Genomic DNA, 12,670 nt, shown 5'->3' on the forward strand with positions numbered 1-12,670 from the left:
TTTTCCCCTTCACCTTGTACACAACGACGGGAGAGTCCTGCTTAAAGAGCAGCATGTGTGTGTGTGTGTGTGTGTGTGTATTTGAACACCTCTTGGCCACTTAGAAACAACTCTGCAGTAAGTGTCACCAGGAGAGAGGGAAGAAACTGGTCAGGTCCTTGATCTATTGACTCCATAGCCTATTGCATGCTAAGTCACTTCAATCAAGTACGACTCTTTTCAACCATAAGGACTGTAGCCTGCCAGGCTCCTCTGTCCATGGAATTTTCCAGGCAAGAATATTGGATTGGGTTGCCGTTCATTCTCCAGGGAATCTTCCTGACCCAGGTATCGAACCCAAGTCTTTTATTGCCATATCTCCTGCACTGGCAGGCAGGTTCTTTACCACTAGCTCCACCTGGGAAGCGCCTTCACAATCTACTGCTGCTGCTGCTGCTAAGTCGCTTCAGTCGTGTCCGACTCTGTGTGACCCCATAGACGGCAGCCCACCAGGCTCCCCCGTCCCTGGGATTCTCCAGGCAAGAGTACTGGAGTGGGTTGCCATTTCCTTCTCCAGTGCATGAAAGTGAAAAGTGAAAGTGAAAGTTGCTCAGTCGTGTCTGACTCTTAGCGACCCCATGGACTGCAGCCCACCAGGCTTCTCCGTCCATTGGATTTTCCAGGCAAGAGTACTGGGGTGGGGTGCCTAGTTACACAGAAATAGCTCATTTTCTGTTCCTATTGCTGCCTTTCTTCTTGGTTGTTCTCAATTCCCATTTCTTTATTCTTTATTCTCTTTCACTCTGACCTTGCCTTCATTTCCTTTTGTGACTCTTCATTATCACTCTTCATGTTGATTACAGTGGTCATTTTATGAGCATGTAATATATAGTTTTTGGTTTTGCATTAGTAATGAGTGAAGGTGAATAAACATAATGATTCAGGTTACAGCTCTAGAGTTATGATTAAATTTTGGCTTCATCAGTTAAGAGTTGCCTGACTTTGGGCAAATCACTCAAATTCCCTGTGCCTTTCTTTCATCACCTGTGAATTCTAATGGTCCAGACCTCAGAGTTGCTGTTAGGATGGGAGAGATTGCATGTACCATACTTAGAAGAATGCTTCGCACATGGTCTCCAGAACTATTAGCTCTTCTTAAGACTATTTATTGTAGGGTACTGTTGATACTATATAGAGGGAATTTCATGCAGTTTTCCTTTATTGAAGAATCTGTGAAGTATAACTACTGGGGCAAGAAATAATAGTACCCAGAGGCCTACATTATAGATCTTTTTCTAAGCAGTGATGTGATAAACTGGACACAGAAAGCTTGGGTGAGGGCAAACACTCTTTAGCAAAGGCTGTCCTGAGACAGGAAGGTTATTTGGAGAGAGGAGAGGTGAAGGATAGGGAAAGGAGCGGGCAGAAGGGCAGACGAAGGAGGCGGAAGGGGCGGAAGCAGGAACCTTGTGTGTGTGTGTCTGTGTGTGTGTCAGGGGGCGGGGGGCTCCTAGAAGGCTTTGGAAGCACAGCGTTTGGGTGTAGAAGACCGGGAAGGGTGCTGCGAGACCAGGGGGTCTGAAAGAGAATGCTCGGGCTCCGGGCACGAGCGTGCTAGTTACCGTTTGCTTCTCTTTGAGGAAGGCACCGATTCCAGGCAGCTTCCTGAGCTTGGGCTCACGTCTCAGCGAGAGCCAGGCGCCTAAGCCACCCTCCGGGGCCTCGACACCCATCCGGCGGCCAGCCGGGCGGGCAGGGCCAGGCGGGGCTGGGGTCCCACCCCGCACGCGTCCAGCCTTCCCAGCCTCAGCCCCCGCACCCGCGGTGCGGACCGGCGGGAGGCGCCTCCGGAGGTTTCCGTCTGGTCCCTCCCCCTCCCCCCGCGCCGACTCCGTCCGCCTCCCCGCCTCCCGCTCGGAGCCCCGGCCAGCGCGCAGGGAGGGAGCGGGCCGACGCTGCATCATTCCGCACCGGCTGCGGCGCGGCCGGAGGGAGCAGGTGGAGCGGGCGGGCGCGGCGAGCCGGAGCGCGGGACCTGGGGAGACTGCAGTGACGCTGCCCCGAGACATGGCGGCCGCGCGCCTCTGAATAAGCAGAATCCGAGCCCCTTGCCGCCCCCGGCCGCCGCAGCTGGGCCATGCCGCACCGCTGCTGACCGCAGGCAGGGTCCGGCCCGGAGGACACATGCCGCAGCAGCTGCCACCTCGCCGTTGATCCTCTCCCCTGCATTCTCCATGTTGCGTTTCTCGCCAGGTTCTCGGGCAGTGTAGCTGCGGCTGCCGGAGAGGCAATTCTTTTCCCGTTTTCATCCTTCCCTCTTTAGTTCCTTCTCCCTTCCCCTGCCTGCTTTGCATCCATCTCCTCCACCCGGTTACCCCCTCCTACCTCCATCCGCCGGGGCTATGGCCGCGGAAGAGGTATTGCAGACTGTGGACCATTATAAGACCGAGATAGAGAGGCTGACCAAGGAGCTCACGGAGACCACCCACGAAAAGATCCAGGCAGCCGAATACGGACTGGTGGTACTGGAAGAGAAGCTGACCCTCAAACAGCAGTATGATGAGCTGGAGGCTGAATACGACAGCCTCAAACAGGAGTTGGAGCAGCTGAAAGAGGTGAGTTGCCTGTCACCTCTTGCCCGCTCGGCCTGGTCCCCCCACCCTCGGCGCCCACTCATCATTTATAAAGTAGTCGGGAAGCTTACTATTGAAAGGACTGTTTCTTCACTTAGAACCCTTGTAGATAAGAGAAGGTTGAAAGAGTCCATTGTTTTACCCCCAAGAGGGAAATTGCCCAGGAAATGAATGTATAATCTGGAATTTGGAGGCGATGGCTGTTTGGCCTGTGGGGGAGGGAGATTCGTAAGAGTCCTCAAGTCTCAGCACTCAGAGGCGACATTCAGCCGGGTCGGAATGCATAAATCAAACTTCTCAAAACTGCTGTTACATCAAGCTCAGGTTTCAGTGACAGTCCCATAATCCACAAAGGCTTTGTGTAGGTTTGTGTTGAGGAGCCACAGTTTCAAAGGATGTAGAACCTCAGCCTTCTGCTGAATGTAACCACTCCTTGATAAGATTGAAAACTGTTATTAAGAGAATTCCCCGCCAATCCCATTTGAAAAAGAGTGAGCACTCTTCTTTCTCCTTGGCTTTAGTTATTCTTGTCTGGCTGCAGGAGAAAAACAACTTTACTGCTGGGGATTGCTGCTGCCTCAATTTCCCCTCTGAGTGAGGATGGGCCATGCCCAAAGTCTTATAAGGTCACCCTGACCAGGGAAAATTAACTCCCCTACAGATGGTCTGAAAGAATGGCATATATCAAATGCATGAGCAGCGGGGCATTTCAAATAAGGCTCTTCTGTTTTAAATGACTCTATATATAAAACCAGAATGTCACAAATGGACCATGTATATATAACAGTTGTCCTCTTTAATCTTTTAGTATTGGCTTCTTTTAAAGACAGCTAATGTTTGGAAAAAAATATGTAGTGAATATACTTTGATTTCTTAACAAAAGACTAGAGGAATATACATATTGTTGAAGAAATTCAGTCTGTTTTACCCAATTCCTGAGGTACTATGTGTAGCATAAATGAAAATGTACACACTGCTTTTCTGTGTGGCACGTCTTTATTTTTATGTGCCCATTGGCATTTAAAATGTTAATTCTAATCTGGTATATAATGTTAATCGTACATGTTTTTCTTATAATGTACTCAAACAGTTTCTCAGGGGCTGTCTTGTTTCATAAGCATGATCTATGACATATCTAATCAACCTGCCTTCTAATTTAATACATAATATGGAAAACATTTATACTTTCAGATATATATTATTTTTATTCTTATGCCTAAATGTCAAAAAATAAACATATGGTAAAAACCGCAATTGGAAATCTGATTTTTTGTGTGTTAGGCTGTAAATTTCTAGTTTATGTTCTTTTGGTTTTGTCTTTTGTTTTTGTTTTTACCAAGTATGTGTCTGTTCTTAACTACAACTAGATTTAATGGTATTTTCCAACTTATATTAGGTCTTTACCTGACACGTTTAAATTCAATAATGCTAAACCTGGTGAAGTCAGGAAACAGGATGGTGATTGTAATTTTCAGAGGTGTTTTGATGTTGTCTACACTTATCAACACTGTTTTACCAAGACAAGGAAGTACAAACCAGGCAATTTTAAGCCATCACCTCTTTGATAAAGATGGTAGATTTAATTTAATGAAATGGAATACAACTGTTAACTAGCTTTCCTGCTTGATTCAAATAACCCTACTAGGGTTTTTCTGTGTCATTGCATTCACCATATATAGTAAACTTTAATGCAATTGTCTTTTGCCTTTACTAGACCGTGTGTTCTCTAGGCAAGGAATCTGTCTTAATTAATATTGCATCCAAAGTCTTTAACACAAAGCCCACCACATAGTGAGCATACAGTAAATACTTTATGAAAGAATAAATTTATACTGGAAGAATATATACTTTATCAAGCATTCACCAGTCCATATTGGTTAGTGTCAGAGAAGGACTAAGAAAATGAGGAAGTATACGAAGTGACTAGTGTTAAAAGCTACTTGTATTACTTCCATCAGCATCATAGGAAAAATGAGAAAAAATGTTTTATAAGAACAGTGTGACATTTTTCTTAATATAGAATAATGCAAATACCAATTACAATTTTTTTTCCTACAAAAATTGAGGTGTACTTTGTTCTGTATATCAGGAGATTAACAAAACTTTATCAAAATTATTTTCAGCAAATGATACTTGTTTACATGTGTATTTTGAGTTTGCATTTAGCATAAATGTAATTGAAAGTTCCCAGTGAACTGGCTTATACAATTATATAAAAGTGTATTTTAGGGTAATAAAATTAATCATTATATTTGATAGTGAGACCTGTTATTTTGACCCTTTAAACATGATGTATCCTTTAGGTGGGAGTATTATTTAAATGAGCTAAATCAGTCTCAATAATATTTCCTATGTGAAAAGTAAATATAAAATAATTGTGGAAACTAAAATATTGCAGTGATATCACATAGAAGCCATTTTTGAAAAACACATTTTGTTAGTGCTCTAATTTCTCAAAAGGAAGTTTTTGTTCGTTTGAAGGAATATATAGGAAATGATGTTGCTGCACTAAACTATAAAGCCAAGTATAAAATCTTTGGTTTATTTCCAAGCTGTTTCAACAGATATAATCTATCTAAAAGTAACTGGACCAGTCAACAGAAAAATACTGCACTGAGTTCAAGTTGGACATTAGTAATTTGCAGTGTCGTGGCATGCCTCCGTCCCTACAGGCCATGTTGTTTTCTAGAGTCAGCGCCCCCCTTTCCCAGGCTGGGTACAGTTCTGACTGTAATGCAAGTGAGCAGTATCGCTGAAGATGGGCAGAATCAAGGCGATTAATTCATTAATTGTTATCTAGTTTCGTTCTTTCCTAAGCCTGGAATGCTCTTTGTCTTGGCTTCATAACATTAGGGCTCTGCCCTGTGCCCACGTGACTTGTAATTACAAAAGAACATACTTGAAGAAAAAAAAGTACTAATGCTGTGAAAAAAGAATGACTTCTGACATCATCATACTGCTCTCCTTTTCATTATCTTTGGAGAGCTGGACAAAATACATGTCCACTAAAATACTTGACCATGGCTTTATGATTTCACAGATAATGCTTGCTTTTCAGTGGCCTGAGGGCCTGGCTGGTTGTAATTTTGGGATGTGTGTAAATGAGCACTGTGCCTGTCACCCAGGCCAAAATAGTATCTGAAGAAGAGTCATGGTTCTAAAATAATTTGAAAGTTAAACATTCATTAAAAAAAAAACCCTAAAATTTAACTTTAAGAGTTTTGTTTGTTGGCTTTAAAAATGTTTAAAATCTACAGAAGATTTTTTTTTTTTAATGTAGAGAAGTTTTAAAAGATCCTCTTCGAAAGGAATGATTCAGCATTCCTGGTAGCATTTTAGAAAACATCCATGTGACAACTTTAGAAAAGTTTTGCAGCTAGGTTACAGTGCACTCTCTACTAAGAATCTTTACCTCATTTCCTCGTTTTGTCAGCCTGACACTAAGGGTAGATACCCCGTGCTGAGCGAGCACTTTGAGGACACAGAGCAGCTTTTCCTCTTATAGCCAACTTGATGCTTTTTCAGGATTCTAATTAAATCGTCCAAGAAATAAACACTGAACTTACATGTTTTTAGAGATTGTCATATTAGGGACGTGACGAAAGTCATTTAAGTACCTGAGTTCATCTGTAAACAGAACTCATTTTTCCCCCTCTTATGGTTAGAAAGATTGTCAGTTTCTCTTCTCTTTGTAAATTCTAAATCATAAAATCATATGGGGGGAAAAACCCAGATTTATTTTCCAGTCTATGAAGAAACATAGAGAAAGTATTTAATTTGTTTATCTAAGCTAGTAGTTTTATTGTTTTTAAAGAAGAAATGTTATACTTACTGTTGCATTTATTATGAAGTTAATGAAAACATCTAAAGTATGTGGACTTATACTTTTGGAAAGCAACCTCAACAAGCGAACATAACCACACTTTCAATCATATTTCTTCTTCTTTTTTATTTTACCTAGTTTCTCTGACTTGTGGGCTTCCCTTGTAGCTCACCTGGTAAAGAATCCTGTAATGTGGGAGACCTGGCTTCTATCCCTGGGTTGGGAAGAGCCCCTGAAGAAGGGAAAGGCTACCCACTCCAGTATTCTGGCCTGGAGAATTCCATGGACTGTATAGTCCATGGGGTTGCAAAGAGTCGGACACGACTGAGCAACTTTCACTTTTTCTCTAACTTGCACCATTTTTTTCTTTTTATTTCAACTTAAAATTTCATCTCTAGTGAAGGTATTTCTCAGATACCACTTAGCAAAATTTTATCATCTCTCATCACATTAATTATATTTTCATGAACATGTACAGCAGCCATGATTTGAAGATGGTTTTCAAAATTTAATACTTACAAATATTCTCCCCGTCTTCCCCTTAAATATGCTTGTACTGTATGGATGTTGCATTCCAAATTTGAAAATACGATAATTAGCTTGCATGTTGAAATACATAGTAAAGGACTTTCCCACACCTAAGATATTACCTGTAAACATGGCTTTGAAGGAGAGGAGGGTATAAAGAGGTGCAGAGTCTGACTGTTAAATAATTCATTATGCTGAAGGAGAAGTGGCAGAAAATGAAATTGGGAAAGTATCAGTGACTGTATTTTGTCTTGGAGATGGGGAACCATTAAAAGGAAATGAAAGGAAACAGTAACTGTTCGGTGCCTTACATCTTATTTAATCTTCAAAGTAACTCAGAGGTTTATTGCCTTTTTTTTTAACAGATAAGAAAATAATTAAAGTAATAAAGACTTGAACTATGTATACAGCCCCATTTAAGACTAGGCACTTTGCATGCCTTATCTGTAATTCTTATAGCAATCCTTTTACAAGATAGATATGGCTGCTGCTGCTGCTAAGTCACTTCAGTCGTGTCCAACTCTGTGCGACCCCATAGACAGCAGCCCACCAGGCTCCTCCGTCCCTGGGATTCTCCAGGCAAGAACACTGGAGTGGGTTGCCATTTCCTTCTTCAATGCATGAAATGTGGAAAGTGAAAGGGAAGTCGCTCAGTCGTGCATGACTCCCAGCGACCCCATGGACTGCAGCCTACTAGGCTCCTCTGTCCATGGGATTTTCCAGGCAAGAGCATTGGCGTGGGGTGCCATTGCCTTCTCCATAGATATGGCTTGCATCATACAAAAGAGAAAACCTAGTCTTTGGGAAGCTAGGGGTCCTTCCCAAGGCCACAAAGTGAAGTGGTGAAACCTGGTTCAGGAAGAAACCACTTTCTTTGCACTTATTACCTGGGAGGCTCCAACACCTGAGTCAGCATGTGGTTAAGAGGGTCATGGTGTTGGTCACAGAGGGTGGATTGGAACTGCAGAGGCAGTAGGGGTAGTGGTGTGAGGGGGGACAAACCTGAGGGCTGTTAAGGGGGTGTAGGGTGGAAGGTGGTGTTGGATGTGACTGGTTGTGGAAAGTGAAGAAGAGAGTAGGTGTGAGAATACCAGGATGGATTAGAAGGTGGTTTCATTCACAAAGGAAGGTTCTAGGGGGAAAGTTTTAGAGGGCAAAGTTGGTGCCTGAGTTATATGAGTTTTTAAAATTCATGTTTTCCTTGAGGGGAGGCATAAGTTGCTTGATAAATTAAAATACTCAACTCTTAGTTTAATAAAACAAATGAATAATTTGTGCAGTTGGTTGTCATTTTATTCAGTCCTAATTTCCAGAATATGGAATATACAAATAATTTAACAATGTTTTCACCAGTTACTCTTATTGCATTCTGAATTAGGAGATGTGCCAACTCATAAACAGTGGGCAAGAAGCTGGGCTGGCCCAGGGAGGAAAACCAGCCCTGGCAGACCTCGTGGGTTAGGGGTGGTAGGAGCAACAGTACCCCAACCCTCACTGACTGAGTGCATTAGCACTTTTTCTTTTTTTGGCCACAAGAGTTTGACTGCTCTTTAAAAATTATAGTTGTATAATTATGACCATTTGTGGCAATGATCCTAGTCAAGTAAAAGTGTAGACAGTTAAGTAGTTTCCTTTTCCTTTCCTCCCAGTTCTGTCTCTGTGTTAGCACTTGAGTATTTTTTTATACTTGTTTCAAATATCTTTAAACATGTGAATCCATATGCAAGTTTTTTGTTGTTCTTTTGTTTTTATTAAAATGGAATAATGTCGTACATATTACTTTGTAACCTGACATTTAAATTTAATAGCATATCCTTTTAAAATGAAGTATTTCTAGGGCAGGACTGTATTTTTAAGGCACTGATGTCTCAAGTGTGAAGCAAACGGGACCGATTCGGGAAGAAAACCAGAGAGCCTCAGGGAGTGTGGTTGGCACTGGAGGCTGGAAGGGTGGAGAGGTGACCAGAGTTGGCCCTAAGGATAGCCTGGGTGGTCTCTGAGAGAGAAAACGTGTGTGTGTGTGTGTGTGTCATAGAAACTGGTGGAATTTGTTGGGTTGCCCTATGACAGGCCTGTGTGATAATACCAAGGGAAATGATGGAAAGTTTTCTGGGTGAATCAGCAGTGATTTTGATTCCTTGTCTTCCTGGTTGGTGTTGGAGCTACATGGATCACCATAATAGGTGGCTGGTGTCCAGGGCCAGCAAGAGCTGGTCCTGCCTCCTGCAGGATGGCACATCCTGTCCATGCCGGGTCCTGGGGAGAAGCCAAGATGATGCAGAAGCAACTGGGACTCATTACGTGATCCCATCTTTGCCCTGTAATACTTGAGGGTTTTTTTGCTTTTAACTTTTCAGAAAAAATTACTTTTATTATAATACTACATTGGTTATAATTATAAATATAATTTACTTTTATTGAAGACAATAAAGTACACAAAAGTATGAAGAAAATTAAAACCATCCATAATTTTTATTGGCCTAGTATTTTATAATCTACATTGTCAACTATTTTACATTTTATACCAACTGGATTTTTTTTTCTTTAGATTGTCCATTACTTCTTTTTTTAAAAAACACAGGTTTCATCAGAGGCATGTCCATTACTTCTTGTTCTATTTCACTAATTCATTTAAAAATTTTTACTCAGTGGCTACTATGTTGGCGGCACTGTGCTGCTTTCTGAAGATAGCAAGATGGGACTCCCTGAATGAAGCTTATGGGGAGAGAGTCAGCAAGCACACACGCACGTCAGATGTGAGAAGTGCCATGAGTCAAGAGATGAAGGCTTGCTGGGGAAAACATGATCAGGAAAAACCTCTCCCAGGGACGACATCTGAGCCCAGATCTGAGTGATTAGAATAAGCCAGTCAGGTAGAGATTGAGGGAAGTGAATTTTAGGAAAAGGGACAAGTACAAAGATTGTGGAACTCTGCTGGTAGTTGTTAGGGGAAATGGTGGGTCATTGTGCCCTGTAAAATCAGCCGTTCATATAAAGAAGATGTGGTACAATGGAATACTACTTCGCCATAAAAAGGATGAAAAATTTTGCTGTTTGCAACAACATGGATGGACCTGAAGGGTATTATGCTTAGTGAAATGTCAGACAGAGATGGGACTTCCCTGGTGGTCCAGTGGTTAAGACTTTGCTCTTCCACTTCAGGGGGCTTGGGTTCAATCCCTGGTCAGGGAACTAAGATCTCGCATGCCACCTGGCATGGCCAAAAAAAAAAAAGAGGAAGACAAAGACTGAGTGTTATCACATACGTGTGCATGCTTAGTCACTTCAGTCATGTCTGACTCTTTGTGACTCTATGGACTGTAGCCCATAGGTTCCTCTGTCCATGAGATTCTCTAGGCAAGAATACTGGAGCAGGTTGCCATGCCCTCCTCCAGGAGATTTTCCCGACCCAGGGATCAAACCTGCATCTCCTATGGCTCCTGGATTGCACGCAGATTCTTTATCACTAAGCTACCTGGGAAGCCCATTATCACTTGTATATGGGATCTAAAAAATAAATGAATGAATGTATCAAAACAGAAACAAGCTCCCAGATATAGAAAACAAACTAGGGGTTACCAGTGCAGAGGGGCAAGACAAGAATAGGGGATTAAGAAATACAGACTATTGTGTATTAAATAAATAAGCTACAAGAATATATTGTACAACATAGGGACTATAGCCAATATTTTATAAAAACTTTAAGTGGAGTATAATATATAAAAATTTTGATTCATTATGTTATACATCTGATAACTGATATAATATTGTAAATCAATGATACCTCAGTAAAACAAGGAAAATTAGAAACATTCATTTGAAAAATGACCATCTATAACGTAGTATATTGTCTTTAGATTCTTCATATAAGATTTTGGAGCTCAACATTGGAAGTGTTTGTACAGAGCCTGGATACCCGCTGTGGTCTTCTTTTTGAAGAGGTGACAGACTACTCACTAGGATCAGTTGGCAGGTGATTTGTAAAGCTACTGCTGCCTGGACCCCATCTGAGACAGTTCAGCATGGTAACCCCACTCCCCTCATGGGTGCAGCCAGGGCTGACAGCCTCTCTCCTAGAAACTTCCAACTCTAGGAGTAAGTGACTCTGTAGAAATGTGAGTGTTTAGTAAGAAAAACTGGAAAGTTATGGCTAGTATGTAGACCTCAGTCACGCGTGTTTTTACTTCTCTAATTTCTATAAATGAAGACACAGGAAAGCCTTTTTTTCTGTAAGTGAAGACATGAGAAACCAACAAACATCATCAGAAACTTAATTGCATCAGACAGTGAAGATGTGTGCTAAAAGTGTATAATTTCTGATCTTTCAGAGTTCTTTAAAGTTTTTTTAAAAAAGTTATTTGTCTCCTTTTGTATGAAATTTCTTTTAAAAGTTGTTTGTCTCCTTTGTTGTGCCTGTTTTCTTGCTCTGTTACAAATTTTGTTGTTGTTCAGTCACTAAGTTGTGTCCGACTGCGATTCCATAGATTACAGTATGCCAGGCTTCCCTGTCGTTCACTATGTCCTGGAGTTTGCCCAAACTCATGTCCATTGAGTTGGTGATGCCATCCAACCATCTCATCCTGTCATCCCCTTTTCCTGCCCTCAATCTTTCCCAGCATCAGGGTCTTTTCCAATGAACTGGCTCTTTGCTTCAAGTGGCCAAAGTATTGGAGCTTCAGCATCAGTCCTTCCAATGAATATTCAGGGTTGATTTCATTTAGGATTGACTAGTTTGATGACTTTGCAGTTCAAGAGACTCTCAAAGAGTCTTCTCCAACACCACAAATCAAAAGTATCAATTCTTCGGCGCTCAGCCTTCTTTATGGTCTAACTCTCACATCCATACATGACTACTGGAAAGACTATAGCTATGTCTATACAGACCTTTGTTGGCAGGGTGATGTCTCTGCTTTTTAATACACTGTATAGATTTGTCATGGCTTTTTTTCCAGTGAAAGTGAAGTTGCTCAGTCATGTCCGACTCTTTGTGACCCCATGGACTGTAGCCCACCAGGCTCCTCGATCCATGGAATTTTCCAGGCAAGAGTACTGGAGTGGGTTGCCATTTCCTTCTCCAGGGGATCATCCTGACCCAGGGATTGAACCCAGGTCTCCTGCATTGTAGGCAGCCGCTTTTACTGTCTGAGCCATCAGGGAGCAAGCGTCTTTTAATTTTGTGATTGTAGTCACCATCTGCAGTGATTTTAGAGCCCAGGAAAATAAAATCTGTCACTGTTTCCATTGTTTCCCCATCTATTTGCCATGAAGTGACGGGACTAGATGCCACGATCTTAATTTTTTGAATGTTGAATTTTAAGCCAGGTTTTTCACTCTCCTCTTTCACCTTCATCAAGAGGCTCTTTAGTTCCCCTTCACTGTCTGCCATTAGGGTAGTATCATCTGCATATCTGAGATTGTTGATATTTCTTCCAGCAATCTTTTTTTTTTTTTAAATTGAAGGATAATTGCTTTACAGAATTTTGTTGTTTTCTGGCAAACCTCAACAAAAATCAGCCATAGGTATACATACATCCCCTCCCTTTTGAATCTCCTAGCAATCTTGATTTCAGCTTGTGCTTCATCCAGCCCAGCATTTCACATGATGTACTCTGCATGTAAGGGTCACATAAGCAGGGTGAAATATACAGCCTTGACATACTCCTTTCCCAATTTGGAACCAGTCCATTGTTCCATGTCTGGTTCTGTT

General features: G+C 41.9%; 1 protein-coding gene across 3 annotated transcripts in view; it reads left to right on the forward strand.

Moving 5' to 3' along the window:
* Positions 1-2,173: 2,173 nt before the first annotated feature.
* Positions 2,174-12,670, forward strand: part of LOC120858537 (protein bicaudal D homolog 1) — a 252,137-nt gene continuing 241,640 nt past the window's right edge. For 2 of the 3 annotated variants that reach the window (XM_040234664.1, XM_040234665.1), the window contains exon 1: positions 2,369-2,594. In XM_040234664.1, coding sequence (XP_040090598.1) covers positions 2,382-2,594 — 213 coding nt within the window. In that variant the 5' untranslated portion in view covers positions 2,369-2,381. Of the gene's footprint in view, positions 2,595-12,670 lie in introns of all 3 variants that reach the window. The other variant, XM_040234666.1, reaches the window with a different exon arrangement.

Source organism: Oryx dammah, unplaced genomic scaffold (genome assembly GCF_014754425.2).
Source record: "Oryx dammah isolate SB20612 unplaced genomic scaffold, SCBI_Odam_1.1 HiC_scaffold_29, whole genome shotgun sequence".
In the NCBI taxonomy this organism is placed as follows: domain Eukaryota; kingdom Metazoa; phylum Chordata; class Mammalia; order Artiodactyla; family Bovidae; genus Oryx; species Oryx dammah.